The 21,378-nt window shown below is 35.2% G+C and overlaps 1 protein-coding gene across 1 annotated transcript; it reads left to right on the forward strand.

The window, feature by feature from the left end:
- Positions 1 to 1,453: 1,453 nt before the first annotated feature.
- On the forward strand, positions 1,454 to 17,020 carry LOC129282241 (carboxypeptidase D-like). Its single transcript, XM_064113549.1, has 7 exons — positions 1,454 to 2,008; positions 2,743 to 2,936; positions 6,310 to 6,489; positions 7,102 to 7,393; positions 9,283 to 9,425; positions 10,602 to 10,725; positions 11,960 to 17,020. Exons 1-7 carry the CDS (start codon positions 1,759 to 1,761, stop codon positions 12,187 to 12,189), a joined length of 1,413 nt encoding a protein of 470 aa, XP_063969619.1. The 5' UTR covers positions 1,454 to 1,758; the 3' UTR covers positions 12,190 to 17,020.
- Positions 17,021 to 21,378: the final 4,358 nt, after the last annotated feature.

Below are 21,378 nucleotides of genomic sequence, written 5' to 3' on the forward strand. Positions count from 1 at the left end.
ACCCCATCATACAGAGAACTCGAACTGTGTTTTATTGAAGCCGGTTTATTCACAATTTCTCGTTCATTACTACAAAACATTCAATAAGTCGATACGTTTCCAAAAGGATATATCTCTTTGCAATGAAATATATACAGAACCATTCATATCAGTACTTAAAAAGATATGAATTCGTCAAAAATCTATCAAAACCTGCCAGCGCTGCGATCGGACGTGTGCACTCCAAACGCTCATCCGCACTTATGCAAATACGCCGCGGCTGCGCTCTTATGCAAATTACCATGTACGTACATAAACACAGCCAGTGATGAATTACCGGTATTCAATCTATATCTACACCAATTCTGCAAAACAACTTATCTCCTAACATTTCTTCATTAAAAATAGAGGTCTCATATTAAAACCTAATACATTAATCATTTTGGAATATGAAATCTTAAGTAATTTCTAATAATAACCGAAAGACATAATACTCACGGTTGAATAAATTCTCGCAACAGCTATGAATAATGAGTAAACAATAGTCATGCGCAGGGCTGATTGTTTACGTCACGATCCTAGTTGCAGGATCGTTACAGTTAGCTCTGCCATTTTTACCTCTACCATTTTTACCTCTGCCATTGTAACCTCTGCCATTATTACCTTGCCATTATGACCTCTGCCATTTTTACACCGAGCCGTTTAAATAATGCATTATGTTAATGACTTAGGCCTATTCAGTTTTTAAGATCTTGTTTTTGAAAAAAAAAATGCCACACTTCGCGGCCCCTCGTATTAGGTTGATTCATTTAAATGGTATACCTTGTTATCATCTCTATATATTTCTAAAAGAAAGGGTCTTTTTAAGTCAAGTTCAAGTTCAATTAATTTATTTTCTCACCAATATAAAAAAACAATATACAATATGTACAAGAATGAAAATTACATGTACAAGAGAAAAACGGAAACTTCTGAAAAGTTCATAAGAAATTGTGAGTTGTAGCACCCAGTAATATTCCTTTTTCAGCTCTGAATGTAAATAATTTTCAGCCCGCGCTTCGCGCTCACATTCCGTCCTATATTCGCACTCGCATCGATGATATGTTTTATTTTGACTGGTCGTGTGATTGCTAAGTGTTGTTATATAATTATACCATACACTTTGAAAGGGGCCCGATTTTAGCACTTGCCCCAGGGCCAGGCGCCGTTTGTCAAACATCCGACATGAGTGCAACGTCAAAGAACTCCGAGAAAAGACTACAAAAAATTGCCTTGCACAAGGCAAAATGCATAAATCCCTATTTAAAAAATGTCAAATTAATTAAAGTAAAATCAAAACGATATAATAAGAAAAGACTATATAATTGATTCAATTGATATGATGGTTTGAAAGAAATTTTAAAGAATAATCTCATGAAAATATTATATTTGTATATTCCGTTTAATTAGAAATGTATTGAAAAAGACCAATTTATTTTGACGCAAGTACCGACGTCAGCATCAACTGTGCATCTCATTTCCGGATACCACAGATTCATACACCATACACAACACATGCTCCACCGCGGCGCCGTCCGCCTGGAGTTAAGTTAGCTTTCGCTCGCTACGTACGTATTCGTAAATGCGCAGCAGCAGCATCAGTCGATCCATGTTGTGTTCAATCATACACAACCTTTTGTAACCTTCGAAGCAGCTGTTAGTTCTAATCATTCTTTTTAAACAATTGTCGCCGTCAATAACGATCACTGCTGTTTCCGAAAGATTAACAAGTTTGCAACAATGACCTCGATATTGGCCTTATTGGCAGTCTTGCCAATTCTTGGGTTGGTTTCGGGAGAGGCGTCGAGCGATTTCCCGGGACCAGATTATCAGTGGAAGCATCACAGTCAACAGGATCTGGAACAGATATTGGAAGATACAAAGAGAGAATGTCCTGACATTACCAAAACTTATTCTGTCGGGGAAAGTGTTCTGGGGAGAAAATTATGGGTTATCGAAATATCTGATAATCCCGGAGAACATGAACTCGGTAAGTCAATAAATAAATGTCAAATGAGAACCATTTCTTCAAAAATTTAAAATGGAAAAAAAAAAAAAAGGCCAATGATGAAGAAGGGGGTGCCATGTCTGCGCACCTAAAAGTTGAACTGGGGAATAGACATGAACTACTATATTACTATTATTAGGCTATTAACTTCCACATAATTTTCAGTTGATGATGTTCCTTATATTCTTATGAGTAAGTGTGCCAAAATGGCAAAAATCTCATTAAAAATAGAGAAATAGGCCTATATATGATTTTCTAGACAAAATCAGAAAAACTTTTTATTTCAACAGCATAGACATGCTTGGTGCTTTGGAAAGGGTATTAAACTATTATCATCCTATATTTTCCTCAAGTGTGGAGAATACTGTAAGTGTTGAAATACTTGTTCAGGGTACTCTGTGATTGAAGCAAGATCAATATTCAGTTAACTATTTCTGGCCCTGGCATTTCTAGTGGTTAATTTCTATTCCTATTGTTCATTCTCTGATATTTGAATTGTACATGTATTCTTTCTATGTTCTTTTCATTTTGCCAAATAAATAATAATCATAAAAATCTACCTTTGTTAATATGGTCCTTTTTAAGTCCATGGCCTTGCACATATCGTGTCCACTTTGTAATAAGTTAGCAGTGGTCCTGCTCCGATGAGTGCAAATGAGCCTTCCATAACCAGTTGTATCAGCATGACACATTTTGCATATTTTTGCATCTATCAGGTGAACCTGAATTTAAATACATCGGCAACATGCACGGCAACGAGGTAGTAGGTCGGGAGGTGCTGCTCCTTTTGATCTCCTATCTGTGTAAGAATTATGGGACCGATCCTGACATCACATGGCTGGTTGACAACACTCGAATCCACATCATGCCCACCATGAATCCCGATGGTTATGCTGAGGCCCTTGAAGAGGTAATTATCATGATGATGATGATGATGATAGTGATGATTTTGTTTTGATGATGATTTTCAATGTTGATGAGAATTGATGATGATGTTTGTGTAACTGTGTTGATGATGATGTGGTGTTGATAATTTTGATTCTGATGATGGTAATTGGTAATGATGACAACAATGATCATGATGGTGTTAGTGATGATGATGATGATGATAATGAGGGTAATGGTGAGGATGATGAGAATGATGATGATGTTGATGTTGTTTTGGTAATTAACTATTAGGATTTTGATGATTTTGATGTTGCTAATGATGGTTTGTGATAGTGTCAATGATGATGAAGATAGTGATGGTGGTGAGATTTGATGACGCTGATGATGGTGATGATAATTAGTGATAATTGATGTTGATTGTGTTGGTGATGATTTTGATGCTGACAATGGTGGTGATGAATAGATGATAGTAATGGAGGTGATAATGTTGATGCCATGGTATTGTTTTGAGGATGCTATTGATGCTGATGATGATGATGATGGTGAATGTGATGGTGATGGTGATGGCAATTATGTTGATGATGATCTTGATGGTGACAACAGTGATGATGATAATGATGATTGATGATGAGGAGTTTAATGTTGATAATAAGATGATGTTTTATATTTTGTCTCAAGGAAAATATAACTTAAATGTGGTAAAGTAACGTTGATTCTATGTACTAGTCAGTACCCGGTATGCCCTAAATTTCTTAAAACTCTATCCATTTTCAAATTTTACAAACTTGGGTTTAATACAGATGGGGAAATAATTGTCTAATTTGTATCAATTGATATTGTTAGTTGATTTCCTTTAATACTTGATGCAATCCTATCTTTAAATCCTACTAATCTATTTGTTCACTACATGTAATTTTAATTACACTACATGTAATTACACTACATGTAATTTTCAATGAGATCGAAAATTTGCCCTTTTAGCTCTGCTGTTGCCTGCTGGCCAATATTTATATGTGTATACCAATAAATAAAATATATAATATCCTCAAAGTTTTGTCCTACTCTATGCTTCGGTAATGGTTTCATACTTGGAAGAAATCACAAACACTAAAAAAAATTAGGACAAATTTAAGATTTGTTACATATTGACTGTACTGGTATGTAAATTCTATTTGTGAATATTAGAGATAGGGCCTGTGAAATGTGACATGTTTCATGTTTTCTTGTCAGTGAAATCAAACTTTGAATAAAGAAAAGTTTCTAGAAATGTTCTGCTTAAAATGAACACTAAAAATAGAAGTATTACAAAATCAATTGGAAGGTCTATGATTAGTTTACTTTGAAATATTAACAAAATATCAATAGGAAATGTCAGTTCTTGCCTTGAGAGAAGCCCATATGACGTTCAACACCTGGTGCACATGTGTCAAGTTTGGCACTTGATCTTAGGGCTGATTTTTACGATTGATTTCTTACAAAGTATGTAAATTGTGCAATTGATCATTCAGTACAATTGAAAATAGAAATGGATTGTATTATCACAATAGATCCATAGATCCATGATATGATGAATTGTTTATCTTTGTGTAACTGGCCCCAAGTATCCTTTTGTATAAAGTCAAATCAAGCGGTATGTAGTGATTGATTTCTAAATAGAAAACCATCTGTTCTAGACCCATGACGTTGTTTTGTGCCAGTAGGCCTAATCAGTTTGTTATCCTTTAAAGGTCACTATGTCTTGTAGTTTAGTAAAGAACTGATTGCATCTTTAGACTTTAATGGATGATTGAAAGTGTGGGTGATGCAATATGAATGTTGCAGCAAACGCCATTTTCATTTTTTTTTTATTTAAAGGTCAGAAAGTTAGAAAAAAAATATAAATTTGAAATAAATGATTTACACAAGGTGTTGCAACTCGACAAGCTTCCGGTTGAACAAAATTATTCTTTTAATTGATATTATTTCTGTAAAGATGCGATAGATAAGTCGTACTAGGCTGCGTGCATGTTTATTGGAAAGTGCATATGTGTACAATACTATGTACATGTAGAATGAACATTTTGAAGTGCCTGTGAGCTCATCATAATTTGCCCCTTTGACAAAGGACCATTTGTACTTTTTTCAAGGCAAATTTGCATTGCTGCAGTGTGCTGCTACATTGACCTTGGAGGATAGGTCAAGTTCAGGGGCAAGCTTTTTTTTTTTTAAGTATTACATTATGTTGCAATCTAAATACTGGAAACATGTATATGTAATTGGTAGTCGTTTGCAATCCCCTTCAAATGTTGTTCTAGAGAAATGCCGATTATACATGTACATGTAAATGCACCTCTCGACAATCTGAGGTCTTCAGTGATTCTCAATTTTTATTTTGAAATTTCAAACTCTTGTTGCTCATGTCATAGTTGGGTTTGTGAACCTTTTTTATGATTTTTATCAGTACATGTAGGTATCATGGTAAAGGAATATAATTTGATTTTATAATGATGTGAATAAAAAAAGAATCAAAGCCATTTTGTCATTCTGGAAAACATGACTTAAAATCTCTCTATATATAAGCCTACACATTTTCTGGATGCACTTGTACATTGCTGTTAAAGGTTTGTGTGCACAGTATCAATCAAAAGTGAGTGCTTTCATGTATAACTCCATATGGTACATTCCTCAACAAAAACAACTACATTTAAGTGCAGCTCTTCATTAAAAAATATATCTTGAACAGTAATTGAAATGACAGGCATGACATTATACCCCATTTATTATGATCATTGTTTCTAGGGGAGCTGCCTACAGTAAATAATGAATGCATAATATGATCATGAATTATTTGTTTCTAAGGGAGCTGCCTACAGTAAATAATGAATACTTTAGCCTTATGAATGCAATGGACATAACATTTCATCTTTTAATATTGAATGAATTATTCTGTCCATTGCAGGAATGAAATAACACTCATTATTTGTTTTATATGGCACCTAAAAATAATCCTTTTCATTTGACATTAATGAATTTGGATGCAGAAGTGCATGCAGTATTGCAGTGTATGCAGCTGAGCAAGCACGATCTGTTAATTGTCGCATTCATACATGTACATGTAACAGTAATACACTCTGCAAACACAAGTGTTTATACATGTATGTAGTGCTGGTGGTCTCTGTGAGCATGCAATGGACAAAATCATATGGATCTAAAATTGCACGATGAATGATGATGCGATTGTAAACTGGCCTGAATGATTGATATCAAAGAACATTCTTATGACAATAGGTGTCATATAATTATGCATATGGGGTGTATGCACATATCTTTGATTCTCTGTATGAAACTTTTGTAATGTACAATATGACCTGTCTTTACTTATGCTCCATATACATGGCCATTTTATCTTTTACTAGGTGAAAAAGACTGGAGACAACAAATGGTCAACGGGAAGAGCAAATGCGAACGGCAAAGATTTGAATCGGGACTTTCCTGATTTGGACACTATTTACTTCGGATCGAGAATGGGCAACTTCCCAAGGAGACATGGCAAAAATAACCACATCAGTATGGCTCTCAAGGGCAATCTGAAACAGGTATGAATATGTATTAATGCATTTTAAAAATTGAGGTAATTGATCAACATTTAGGATTATGTAAATCAATCGAATATTTTCATGCATTTAAAACTTGTAGGTAATTGGTCATCATTTTAGATCATTCTGATATCTTCAATAACTTTGGAGTTGCACATTCAGTCTATGAAGAGGAGAAGGAGAAGGAAGAAAAAGAATTGTGGAAAAGGAGAAGGGAGAGGAAAAGGAAGGAGTAAGGGAAGGAAAAGGAAGAAGAGGGAGGAGGAGGAGTAGGACTTACCATATTTTTTTCTTCTCTTTTCTTCCTCTTCTTTTTGTTCTCCTTTCTTCATCTGTCTGTTTCAGATTCTCCTTTTCATTCATCTTCTTCCTCTTCTTTTTGTACTCCTTTCTTCATCTTTCTGTTTCAGATTCTCCTTTTCATTCATCTTTTTCCTCTTCTTTTTGTTCTCCTCCTTTCTCCCCCTTCTCCTTCTCCTCCTCCTCTTCTTCATTTTCTTCTTCCCATTCATTGTTATTGATAATGACCATCATCTGCAATTTGTGAGTATAGTTTGTGTTCATTGGACTAAAGAATAAACTGCTTGCCCGCTGATTGTGTTATTTTCTCAGTTCCAACCCGAGACGCTGGCCATCATTAGCTGGCTTCAGGAATACCCCTTCTGTCTCTCTGCAAACCTCCACGGTGGGGACGTCGTTGCCAACTATCCCTTCGACGCCAGCCACAACGGCAAAGCCGAGTACGAGGCCACGCCCGACGACAGTATCTTCAAGCAGGTGGCTCTCGCGTATGCCCGTGAAAATCCAGTAATGTCGGATCCTAACCGCGCATCTTGTGACATGGGAGATGATCATTTTGAGGATGGTGTCACCAACGGGGCTGATTGGTATCCACTTAATGGAGGTGAGAATTGGGGAGCGTTTCATGAAGTGACTTGGTGGGGAATTTCACTGATAACTGTTACAAGCTACTGAAATTGCAATTATTTTCCAGTGAAAAGTGCTGTGATGATGCTTTCTGAAAGACTTCCTCTGTGGTTTTAAAAACATGGTGCCATTCAAACTGAATGTGCATGCAACAATATATGGTTATTGTCCTTTAGTGATTAACCCTTTGCACGCTGATGTTGCAATCTTGCACATTCGTACAATAAATTCAACAATCGTAATAATTGTTTTTTCCCCTACCTTCAAACAAGATAAGCTAAGAAAGGGCAATAGTTGATGGATAACATCTATATGATAATAAGAAGTATCATTGGTGCAATATGGAAATCTTGAATGAAAGAAAATAACATGGAAACAATTGTCATTATTATCCCCCAGAAATTAATTCAGCATTCAAAAGAGGTAGCTGCAATCCTTTGCTGGGAATAGTTTTCCTGATATTACACCACATTTTGCCTCACTTTTTTTAACGACTACAACACAAAAGAGTCTTAAATGTGGCAGATTTTTACACAGGACTGTACAGAACTAAGTAGAAAGCTTATGGCCCGTATTCTGAAGTCGGGTTTAACTTAAACTCAGGTTGTGGTTTAAGTATGGACAGCCAATTGTTACATAATCACTAACAGTAGAGATATCATACTTCAGCTCATTCGGCTCTCAAATCATTCATAATTGTGTAGGAAGTATAAATAGATGATTGTCTTCACCATCGATGAAGCAGGAAAGAGCACAGTAAACATAAGAAACATACAACTTAATAAAAATTTTGATACTTTTGGCTTCCTATACTTAAACCACAACTTTAAACCTGAGTTTAAGTTAAACCCGACTTCAGAATACGGGCCTTTGTCTTCTGTCCACTGCTAATCAAATTTGTGAAGCAAAATTTTTACCTGCTTCATGTTACATGTCGGCCTACATAGCCCTTAATTGTTAAAGTTGTCATTCTTTACATTTGTTCCATGTCCTTCAATTATTTGTTTTACATTGAAATTTATTTAAAACACAAATTTCAAGCAGCTTGTACCCTTTTGATGCACAAATAAAAACAATTACTCTTTCAATCCCTGTTTCACTGCTCTGAAAGACACCTGAGAGTGTTTTGTAAATGCCTATTTCAGAAGAATCACTGTCACAACCTTTAGTTTATTTCAATCCTTTGGGAGTAATGAATAAGCAATTCGATTCAATTCAATTCAACTGCTTGAATGAATGAATGCGGTAATTCCATTGTGGAAGACTCCAATTGACATTGGGGGTCAAAGGTTAACAAAGTCAACATTATCTCGTTTCATGCTGTCAGTTCGAGATGCTCTGTTTTATTAGATCACTACAATTTGTTCTTCTCCAGTGCGATTGAAGGTCGTTCCAACTGTGTGTAAATAAAAAATGTTGTGCCAAGGTGTCTACCTCTGTTGTGAGCTGCTGTCTCAGGCCTAAACTCATCAATTTTCTTCGATGTTACCCAACCGACCCTGATGAAACCTGCCATTTTTTTTCTTTTTTATTCAGTTTGACCACCCCCCCCCCCCAAAAAAAAAATGTTGACTGATACTAATTTCCATAATTTTTCAGTCTTATTTTTTTTTTTTTTTACAAAATAAAAAAGACAGTTAAGAGAGAAAGTGGTAAATGGCATTGCATATTTATAGCAGAGTACACACCTATTTATTTGGAGTGTATTTTTTTTATCACTGAGATAGTTCTGGAAGATGTAATGAGTGGGTACATATTACTGGCAGGAATATTCATTCTGTGAATTTCTTGTGCTGCGGTTAACATTTGGGTAATTAGTGACTTGAGCACTTCTATATTCTGAATGCTTTGTGTTTAATGTTGCAGGTATGCAAGACTATAACTATCTCCACACCAACTGCTTTGAGATAACCGTCGAATTGAGCTGCAAGAAGTTCCCCACGAATCCTTCTGACTACGATAAGTTCTGGAAAGAAAACAAAGAGTCTTTGCTTGCGTACATCCGACAGGTAAAACAAAACGGGTTCCTTTACGCCCAATCGCCGCCCCTTGTTGCATCTGTATACGCCGCACATTACATGATCTGTACTCTGTAAAGAATGTAATTTCTAACTGATTGTTTGAGAGTTTGATGAATGAATACCATTATTACAGTATCTGTTATTTTTTCAAAGACATACAGTACTAGCATCATGTAATTTGAAGTTCTTACCGACTTATTGTGTAAACATTGCAACAATCCGGAATATGTGGTCATTAATATGTAATCTATTATTACTTTATCATTTTTCTTACAAGTACTTTGTAAAGAATGTAATTTCTGATTGTTTGAGATATTGATGAATGAATACCATTATTATAGTTTATTATTTTCAAAGACACACAGTACTAGCATCATGTAATTTGAAGTTCTTACCGACTTATTGTGTAAACATTGCAACAATCCGGAATATGTGGTCATTAATATGTAATCTATTATTACTTTATCATTTTTCTTACAAGTACTCTGTAAAGAATGTAATTTCTGACTGTTTGAGATATTGATAAATTATGAATACCATTATTATAGGCTATTATTTTCAAAGGCACACAGTATCAGCATCATATAATTTGAAGTTCTTACCGACTTATTGTGTAAAAATTGCAACAATCCAGAATATGTGGTCATTAATATGTTATCTATTACTTTATCATTTTTCTTACAAGTACTTTGTAAAGAATGTAATTTCTGGTTGTTTGAGATATTGATGAATGAATACCATTATTATAGGCTATTATTTTCAAAGGCACATAGTGGCATCATGTATTTTGAAGTTCTTACCGACTATCTATTGGGTAAACATTGCAACAATCCAGACTGTGCTATCATTAATATGTGATCTATTACTTTATAATTGTTCTTGTACTCTTTAAAGAATGTAATTTCTGATTGTTTAGAGATTTTGATGAATGAATACCATTATATGTTATTATTTTCTAAGATACACAGTACTAGCATCATGTAATTTGAAGTTCTTACCAACTTATTGTGTAAACATTGCAACAATCCAGAATATGTGCTATCATTAATATGTGATCTATTACTTTATAATTGTTCTTGTACTCTGTAAAGAATGTAATTTCTAACTGATTGTTTAGAGATTTTGATGAATGAATACCATTATTATATGTTATTACTTTCAAAGGTACACAGTGGCATCAAGGGAGTCATAACAGACAAGGACGATAATGGAATCGAAGATGCCGTTATTAAAGTTTCTAAGAAAGTAGGAGATACTGGAGAGTACATAGATCACGACATCACCACAGGTAATTCCAGATAGAGGTCTGTAGCACGAAATCTAACAATTGATCATATGGTTGATTTTTATGATTGATCGTTCATAAATTCAGCCCTGTGATCGATCACTAGGTTTTGTGTTACAGGGCCAGAAGTGACTGAACAATTCAACTAATTTCTATGTTTGCATTTAAGAAACTGTTTGTTAAATCCGGTGGGGGGGGAGACAAAGATTTCACTCATGAGAAAGTGGCAATGTGTACTTTTTTGTCTGTTGGATAATCTCATTGAGCATTTACTTTCTAATCATAATCTGACTAGCAGAATTTTTTGTCAGACCTATTATCTGTGAAAAAGCCCACAGAAGCATTGTTTTAATTACACAATTGATGCCCCATTACACCTGTTTTGGGGTCGTCCATCCAACTGTTGATGGCATTTTCATGGACTTCCAACTCAGTCCAAGTATGCATATAAGAGGGACATTGAGCTGAAAAGATTTTGCAATCAAAAGGTGAAAGGTGACCGATTTCAAGAGGTCATTTTAACCTAAAATATCTTGGTTTAGCAAGAAATGTAGAACTGTTTGAGGTTTCAACTTCAAACTTGGCGCATATAGGCATATGGGAATGACAATGATCTGATTTGATTATGGGGTCATGAGGTCAAAGGTCGCAGAGGTTATTACCTACATTGAGTTATCTTGTTCTTGCTACAACTGGAGAATGTTTGCATGATCAGTTTCAAATGTATTTGCAGCTAATGTATGCATATGACAGTGATGTGATTGATTTGGGGGTCATGAGGACAAAGGTTAGAGGTCAATGTATGCTTTGAAATATATTTTTCTAGTGAAAGTTGAAGGACAGTTTGTTGGATCAATCTCAAACTTGGCTCATGTATGCATATGTGAGTGGCAAAGATCTTAATATGTTTTGGTGTCACAAGGTCAAAGATCACAGATGTCATATACAATGAAATACCTCATTCTTGAAGTAGCATTTGAAGAGTCATATTTTGTCTTAGTTTCATGCATGTATATTGGATGGACATTGACCTGATTAGATTTATGGGTCAGAAGGGTAAAGGTCACAGAGGTCATCTGAAGAAATTCAGAAGTTCGGTGTGTAATATTGGTCTTAACAATAGAGGAGGCATGCATATCAATTGCATGCAGTCAAGAACCACCATGGTATTTAATCTAGCTCGACCCGCTTGAGCTTATTCCTCCGTTTCCAATTTTCATCTTCTTTGCATCCACAGCCGAAGGGGGAGACTATTGGAGACTACTCGTACCGGGAACCTACTACGTGCGGGTAGAGAAATGTGGCTTTGAACCAGCATACAAGGAGTGTGTTGTCCCCGAAGGAAACGAAAATGAAGAGGCTAGTGACTGCAGCTTCCAACTTGAAGAAAATAATGAGATCTGCTCACAGAAAGAAGTCAAGATGGAGGAGGACCTCTTAAACATAATTTCCAGATACTTACAGTAATCCTTTATCTCATTCAATCTTGACTTAAAGCCATTACTGGGGGGAAGAGGGGGGGGGGCACTGTCATTACATGGTGGAAACCATGCTCATACATGGGACTTTCAACATGGACTCTAAAAAAAAAAAATCAGCCTTCAATCTGGGGGCCCTCTAAACAAGTATTTATGTCATGTTTTCCCTTCACGCAAATAAGACCTCAAATATGATTTTCATGATTAGGTTGAAAAGTATACAAATTTTCCTGATTTTGGCAATTTCGAACACTTTTTTTTTTCAATCTAAGGCATACATCGCCTGACCATGAAATGATCATGGTGTGGTGTCTGCATAGTAATGTAAGGATTACTTTTCTTGTCATAAATAGCACAAATGATTATCCCTGGAATTTGAAATGCAAGATTTAGTTACCTTGGTTATGTACCATGTACAGTAATGAAGAATGGGAATATCCAATTCATGTATCAGAGTTCCATTCAATGAAAGTCAACCTTTATCATAAAAATTATATTTTTATGGTTTGATAAAAGAAAAAGATTGCTTCTTTCTCTTTTTATTTTACAATTATTTTGGGGGGCCAGAGATGAAAGAAAGCAATAATCTATTTAAGGTGTGTTCAGTGTCAATTTTCAAAAAATAGTGACATGAATCATGATGCAAAATGCAATAATTACGAAACACAGTACACAAAAATGATTAGCGATGCACCTTTCAGTGTCAAAACTAACAAATTTTAAGCTAATTATACGTTGATCATTTTTAAATGCTCTGCTCTCAAAAACTTACATAATCATCACAAGAAGTGTCAACTCTGGCATGCACTTTCCTAAATGAGTAAGCTTCCACTGCAAGAGCACATTTAAAGTCGTTTGAAAACTCAGAACTCAGTTGCGTTCAGTGTCGCATTTCATTGCATTTCTGATGCTGGGGGTGGTGAAATAGAAGCTGATCGTCTTTCAAAAGGCACCTTTTCAGTGTTTAAATTTTCCTCCGAATCGAGATCTGAAAGACGTTTACGACCAAGAATGATGATTATCCTTTCCAACCTGTTTACAATGAATGTACTCTTTTGCTCGTTAAACTTAATACGTTTTGTAAATTTGTGTTTTGTATCTTGATTCAATTTGCTGTTGCAAATGAACATATCGACATTCAACACTCCCTGAGACCTATATTTATATATATTGATTATTTTCAATATCGTGTCACTATTTTTATGAAGAAAGTGCATTCCAATAGTATGATACCTCTCTTGACATGTGATGACTATCCTCACAGTATTTCATCTATCAATTTCTATTTCTCTCCAACGTTTCCTCTCCACTCTGTTTGCATCCTCTCACCCCCCCCCCTTGCATTGCACTTCATGCTGAAATTTTTTTTTCCACTTGTCGTCTTTGAAAAAACACTTTTCAGTCTTTTCTGTCCTTTTACTTTCAATATCGGTTATCCTCAGAGCAACAAGCAAGTAAAAATGCTTCTGTGCTTTGACACATACTAGTATTATGACTCCATTGCCGTAGATGCCTCTTTAATTAAAAATTATCAATCAAATGAAAATCAAATTTGAAAATTCCACTTCTGTATTCTGTATGTGGGCATTTTGATTGTACAAAATATTGGCCAAAATATTGACATTTTTAGTACTCGGTCTTTGATAATTGTATTTTCTTTTCCTTTATTTCAACTTGGTCCTTACGAACATTCCTGTATATTACTGGGACTATATTAGCTTGCCCTAATTATTTTGGCTATTTATATTAATTTGTATTCGAGTATGTTCAGCTGCGGATTATTCTTTCATTTTCTTTCAAGCAATCAGGGATATACTAACAAACTAACCAACTCTACTTGTATTCAAATTCGGTTGCATGCCATAATGAAAATGAATTTATCCATTTGTTTATATAGCTCTTAACGATGATTTTTATGTGGAGAAATTGCTGATTTGAGTTCATGATATGAGGCTTTCCAGAACGCAGCAAACTTTTGCAGAAACTTCCTGTGCTCATTTATTGGGACATGGGTTTCAATTTCTTATGTGTTTAATGACAAGACTAGTGAAATTGACATCACATTATTTTATTTGTCTTGTGTTAAGTTCTTTATCAGAAAAAAAACATTCATTTTTTTTTTTTCAATTTTATTTATGGAGGAGGGGGGGGGGGTTGTGGTGGAAACCTTTTTTAACCCTTTTGTCTGAATATTTCTGTTTCATGAGATTTTATAAGGTAAAAAGCACATGGACTAATTAATTGAATGTAGGATAATTTTCTTACATTTTTTATTTTATTCAAATGTTTTTTATGAGATGATATGGTTATATTCGGGGAAGGGGGTGTTGGCGACCTCTAATTATAATTATGTTATTATTATTCATCTAATTATCATTATTCTAATAAAGATAAGAGAAAGTTTTCTCTTATGATTTTGATCTGATTTTTTTTTCATGGCATATGTGAAATGCTGGTTTCAAATGATAAGTGGATAAAAATAATTGTTTTTTCTTTTTTTATCGTAATTTTTTTTTTCAGTTAGTGTAGATTTCTATTTCCCACATTACTTTTTTTTTTTCAAATGACAGTGAAGTCCATGCACATGTTATGATGGAGTCTTTTTCATAGAGTGTTATTTACAACTCATTTTTTTTCATAGAATGTCACTTAAGATGATCACTCTATGTATATTGTCTTCTTGTATTTTGAAGAAAATAGTAGTGTGTATTCTAACTAAGTTGTATAAATGTACATTAAAGATTATATACTAGTAGTAGCTGCTTTATTGCTAGATTGGATAAAAGTAAGAGGGTGTACACTGGATTATGTAGTGAGAACTGGGCTGATGTTAGGATATACAAAAATGCTGTCATTGGAAAGAAATATATTTATTGTACTTCATCTTTACAGGTTGAATTTCCTGAAATGGTGATAGGAAATACAATGTACAAAAATGCTGTCATGGTCGGAAATATATTTATTGTACTGTGTCTTAAAAGGGTAAATTTCCTGAAATACCTCCCTAGCTACTTATGAGAGACATTTCACCATTTTGGTGCAAGAATGCCCTTAGCAAATGATTTTTGCACCCCACATCGTTGCTAAAATGCCCTTATTACGGCTTACGCAATGCACTTATGCGTCCTGCAGAGGGCATTTTTGCACATATGCAATGTGCGAAAGTGTGGTGTTAAGGGTGTTCTTGCACCGACACAATGATTTATTATGTGAGTCACAGTACTGGAATATCTATAGTATAGTTGGTCTAGAGTACTGTTGGTCATTGAAAAGATCTATGTGAGGTTTTTGTTGAATGCCAAAACAATTGGAGAGTGGCACCCACTCCTTAAATTATCTTCTGTTGTCGTATTTAGGCAAGGGATACAATTTTATTTTTTTCCAATAGTGCTGTTCATTTTAAGTACAGAGATATTCCACCTTGTATTGGACTGTGCTATATATCATGTTTGCAGCTTTATGTGCTTCTAATCTACTTAATTGCTTTGTTTTGTTTAAAGTAGGTGCTTCATATTTTTATCTTCATGTTTAAATAGAATGTATGCAATTTATATTTTCAAATCATTGGGTTCTCTACATCTACTTAGGCATTATACTTGATGATTAGAATATAATAATCAGCCAAATATTCACAAAGTTGGTTTTGAAAAACTGTTGGTTGAACCCATGGTTTAAATGCGGATTTCCTGTATGAATTGCTTTTATTTTACTGAATATATTATTAATGTCCGATGCTGATGCGCGCTAAATTGACGCTTGTTGCCATGGTTGAGCATGCTGTTTTATGCATGAGTCCACTGTTTTGAATGACTGAATCCACTCAAGACGGTGAACTCGTGAATAAAATAGCATGATAAACCACAGCAACAGGCGTCAATTTAGCATACTGTATTTACAGAGTATGCATCAGCATTGGACATGTTTTTAATATGTGCAGTAAATTAATAATAATAATAATAAAGGTATATTTACCCAGGGTAGCCACTTCAGTTCCAAAAACTGTTCTCCCAGCGGGCCCTGCTATTATTACCCGGCTAAGCTAGGCTACCTGTTGGGTGCACACAGCTTTTTGAGGAATTACTTCCTGCCGGTACCCATTTACCTCACCTGGGTCGAGTGCAGCGCACTATGGATGAATTCCTTGCTGAAGGAAATTACGCCATGGCTGGGATTTGAACCCATGACCCTCTGTTTCAAAGTCCGGAGACCAATCCACTGGGCCATGACGCTCCATAACTTATATATGAAATTTGCACCATTGGTTCAACTGACGGTTCTCAGAACCACCTTTGTGAATCCCTGCCATAGTGTCACCATCAGTGGCCATCTGCAGATGATTTTGTAGTAGTCAAATCTGATTGAAACACCTCGGCCTCTTATTTTTGTGTGCATGGTTTTTGACATACTTAAGTGGGAATGAAGATGATTTCATATTTTCAGAAAAGGGAAACCGATGTTTTGAATTTGTACTTGAATTTCAAATCATGATGTTAGCAGAAAATTGAATGGTGTTTTGTTAATCAACACAGACCTCTATACCGCATTTGGTAATTCTCTCCCACTTTGGAGGGACACCAACAAAATCATCAAGTGAGGTATAGATGTATAGGGAATATGGTAGTGACTTGCACTCGACTTCAATCTTACACCACTCATGTGCTTAGAACTTTTACCATGCCTGTGTATCATACATTTGTCAGCTGTATATATGTGCTGTATAGTAAATTATTTTTTGTTAGTATGATCGAGGAGTTGTAGATTGTGTGTTATAGTGACTCCCAAGGGTTTAAATTTAGTATATTAAAAATGTACCCTTTTTATTGCTTGTTGCAAAATGTTTTACTGCCCATCTAACAGGTCACTGAGTCCATGTCCCAACAAGATTTTTATTTAATTATTGAAATGTAATGTAACATACAATGTAATATGTACAATTTTTATGTAGCCTTGGAAACAAGTAAAATGAAGTACTATAAAAAGTAATCAAGTACTAGAGATATAATCAAAGCGTTTTCTGACTATCATATTAATGACCAAATTATTTCTGAAGATTATTGATAGTGATGAATAATTGAATATTTAAGTGGAAAATGAATTCAGAAAGTGGACTTGAATCAATGCTTATATATATTTTTTCCCTTCAATTTTATTTTCTTTTTGCAAATGACATCATGTTTTGACAACTTTAGCCAATTATGACTCACCTTAAATTCTTGATATAAAAATGCAGCAGTTGTACAAACAAAGGATTATTTAACCCCATAGTTCTTTTTGCGATATAAATATGCAAGCCCAGAATTATCATTTTAAGTAATGACTAGTTTGTACCAAGAAAGTATTTCATGTTATGTTTAGAGAACATTAATATATGTTTTGTTATGCACTGCTTCTCTCATTCATCATTTTTGTTTTGACAAAATCTTTTTTCACTTAAACAGCATATTTTTCAGCTCTCCTTTTGTGAAGCTTTCCTTTACTTCAATTTTTCTCTTCTTGCAGTCATGTTCTCTCATTATTTAACCCCCTCTTTAACCTTTTCTCCCCTTCTCTCCCACTCTCTCCATTTATGTCGTAAATTTTCCCTCTTGTTTATCCCCCTCTAGGCTCTTCTATCACACACACCAACATACTCTTTCTCTTGCTCTCTCTCTCTCTCTATTTTTTTATCTGAACAGTCCCTCTCTTATCCTCTCTCTCCTTTTCTTTTGCCCTGTCTGTATTCTCTCTCATTGGCTCTATCTTTTCTCTCTTGCTCTCTCTCTCTCTTAACCTATTTTGATCTTCAATTGCCACTACTCCTCACATCATGCTTTTCATTGAGTTGAAGTTCAAAATTTAGAAAGGTGAATGTATTTAATAGGTGTTGAACTTCACTCTATTTTGTGCAATATTTCTGTTTCATCCATCATTCTTTCATTGCACTTGGAATATCACGCAAACTTTCAAAAACTATGAAAACCATGTTGGTTCTTTCTGCCAGATGCATTGATATTTGTTCATTTATTCTGCAGTGAGTGCATATGGTATTTCAACCCAATGAGGAATTTTGTTCATTTGATTCAGCCAGTGATTCTCCCCCTCCCTCACTTTTCCTTAAATTGCGACATCACAATAACCTGATTACTTTTTCAACCTCGGCCCTGAAACATAGATCTTAATGATCAATTGTATAAACATTTATGACTGATTGTTAGGACTTGATGCATTGACCAACATGTGCAATCATCGTACACAAGAATTGATCATAAGATGAACTTACTGCCGACTTTGTTTGTGATATGGTTCTGGTAAGAAATGTTCAATGCTAATGAGATTGACCAAAGAATTTCACACTTGAAAGCTCATCACTTATTCTTATTTCATTTATGAATTGAATTTTAATCATGGTTGATTGGTAAATTAATCATTTCATGCTGATCATCTCGCTTGCTGCTCTATGTGACTTCGTCTCCCCCTTGTGATAATTTGTATCTAGAATAAATCACCTGCATATTTAGTGAAAACCTTTTGAGTTCTTGTGTTTTTTATTGGAAAAGAAAAATAAAGTTTCATTTATTGCTACATATTTTATGTGGACCGTGATAGATATGATTTGATGATGATGTTGGTGATTATGGTGTTGATCATGATGATGATGGCGGTGGTGAGGGGTAGGAGTGGTGGTTGTGTTGATGCTGGTGGTGGTGAGGGGGGTTGTAGTTGTGGCTGTGGTGATAATGCTGCTGCTGATGATGATGGTTACAATGATGGTGGTGATGATGATGTTGATGATGATGATGAATATGGTTACAATGATGTGTTGGTGGTGGTGGTGCCAGTGGTGGTTATGATGATGATGGTGATGATGATAGTGATAGTGATTATGGCGATATTTATGTTTATGGTGATTATAAAGTTGATTGTACTGGTGTTGGTGGTTGGGTGATAACTATGGTAATGATGAAGTGATGATCATGATGATGATGATCATCATGATCATGGGTAGATAATAATTGTGACATTAATTAAAATTGTGATGTGATGGATGGAGATCATGATTATCATATTGCGAAAGTGAAAAAAGGTGATCGAGTATCCAATGTGTTGGCCTATACTTCAAAACCATTTCCCAATATGCACCAAATTAAACATCGAATTTTAAAATCGGGTTTTATTGCATATATTTTGTTTCCATTGAGTTAGGTTGGTAACTATACATTTACATTAGGCACGGATCCAGGAATTTTTTAAATGGGGGTGCTATTTGTCCCAATTATTTGACAATTGATCCACGACCCCCCCCCCCCCCAACAAAAAAAATGTCATCACTAAAAAATGATGGGCATTTTGGTCTTTAAAAGAATACATATTTGCGCCCTTCCCCCTGGAGCCGCGCCTGAATATGTTTTATACCAGTTGTCTGTGGTGTACGCCAGTATTGTAATTATTAAACAATTATAGTTCTCGTGCCAAAGGTTGAGTAGTACAAAGGAAAGATAACTACCGTGTTTCCTCGACATCGCACTCAAATCAAACTTTGATAAAATAGCGTTTTAGATTTAAAAAAACTATCATGTTTATCGGCATAGGTAAAATGTAAAATACAGGGGCGGTGTCGGAAGGCAAGGGGGCGTCCCTAATCCCTATGGGAAATCGCCCCGAGGGGTTTTCAAGCGATGAAAAATACAGATTAAAAGAAAAAGTATGAATAGAGGATCATTGACTGAAAAAGTATATACAGTGGACGGGCAGCTTTTAGACTCTTACCCCAATATTCCATTGACATGAACTAAGGGCAGTCACCTAGCGTATAGTTCAGGGGCCGATTGCACGAAAGGGTCTTTCCAAGGACCGTCTTTCGTGTCGCCCATCTTTTATGATGCGCTATAAGCGGGGTGTTTCTGAAATTTATGATAAACAAATAAAATTCGTAAGCTAGCTTTTAAATCAAATTTTATACAATTTCATGAGATATCACATCATTTGATAAAAAAATATTTTTGTTTATTCTAACGGACAAATAAAATATATTTGCAGATAATTTATTTGAAATGCGTTTCACATGGCGTATCATAAAAGATGGGCGACACGAAAGACGGTCCTTGCAAAGACCCTTTCGTGCAATCGGCCCCATATTCCTATCGTTCCTGTGATCCCTATATCCGACACCCCTGGTAAAATATCAAAGGTCATATTAAGACTAATAGAATAGACAAATCAATCTCTCCAAGAATAATTTTGGGTACCGAAAGGTCCGAATAAAAGAATGCTAAACGAAAATGTGAGTTGCCTCGTACTGATATAGGCCCCCGGGTATATAGGCCTACAGCAACCATTAAAGAGGACAAATTTAAATGCGTTTTAATAGAGATCAATTTCCATCTTAGGCCTAATAATTATATCTCATCATTAGTCATATAGGCCTTTTATTTAATATACCAATCTCTGATCAGGTCTATATTACTTTTAAGGAGGGACATATTTTGATTCCCCGCCCCTTTATTGTATGGTAAAAACAATCAGATTCCCGTCAGTAGATTCATTTCGTTTTACAAGATATTTTTCATTTTCACAAGAATTTATATAAAAATTCCCTTTTATATAGGAAGGCCCCTCTTGTAGCTGCGTGTATTAAATTTTGGGAAGACTAGTTTTGAATGTCGACAAAGAGAGACGTGGGTCTGGGAGGGGGCAGAGACCTCCTTTTTTTCTTTCTTTTTTTAAAAATAATTTCTGTGGTATTCTTATATATATTTTTTTAACTGGGCCACCGCCCTTGATTAATCATGGTTCTGCTTCTGAGTGCAAGGTTGTGTGTATTTTTATTTGTTGTCTAATTTGTATATCCATCAGCATACTCACTTGATAGTTTGCAGTACTGGAGCAAATATTCGCCGAGAGCACAAAGGGTCTGTCGTATTTAACAGACAAGCTGGAACAGAGTGCTAGAGATCGCCAAATAACCTCGTCATTGGATGTTAAAATGCTTCCTTCGCTTTCATGAAAATGGCCTCCATTAGGGTGTTGTGAAGAGCTGCTTCCCTCATCGTAGACTCGATTGCATGCCCACACCTTATCAGGTTTTTTTTAGAATATTATTATTTTAAGTATACCTATAACCTACGTCTCCAGGAAGTAAAAAGGCTAAGTTTATCCTAATGATTTCTCAGTTTCCCAAATTGAATTCAGTATAGGATCT

Source organism: Lytechinus pictus, chromosome 18 (assembly GCF_037042905.1).
Source record: "Lytechinus pictus isolate F3 Inbred chromosome 18, Lp3.0, whole genome shotgun sequence".
NCBI classification, from domain to species: Eukaryota; Metazoa; Echinodermata; class Echinoidea; order Temnopleuroida; family Toxopneustidae; genus Lytechinus; species Lytechinus pictus.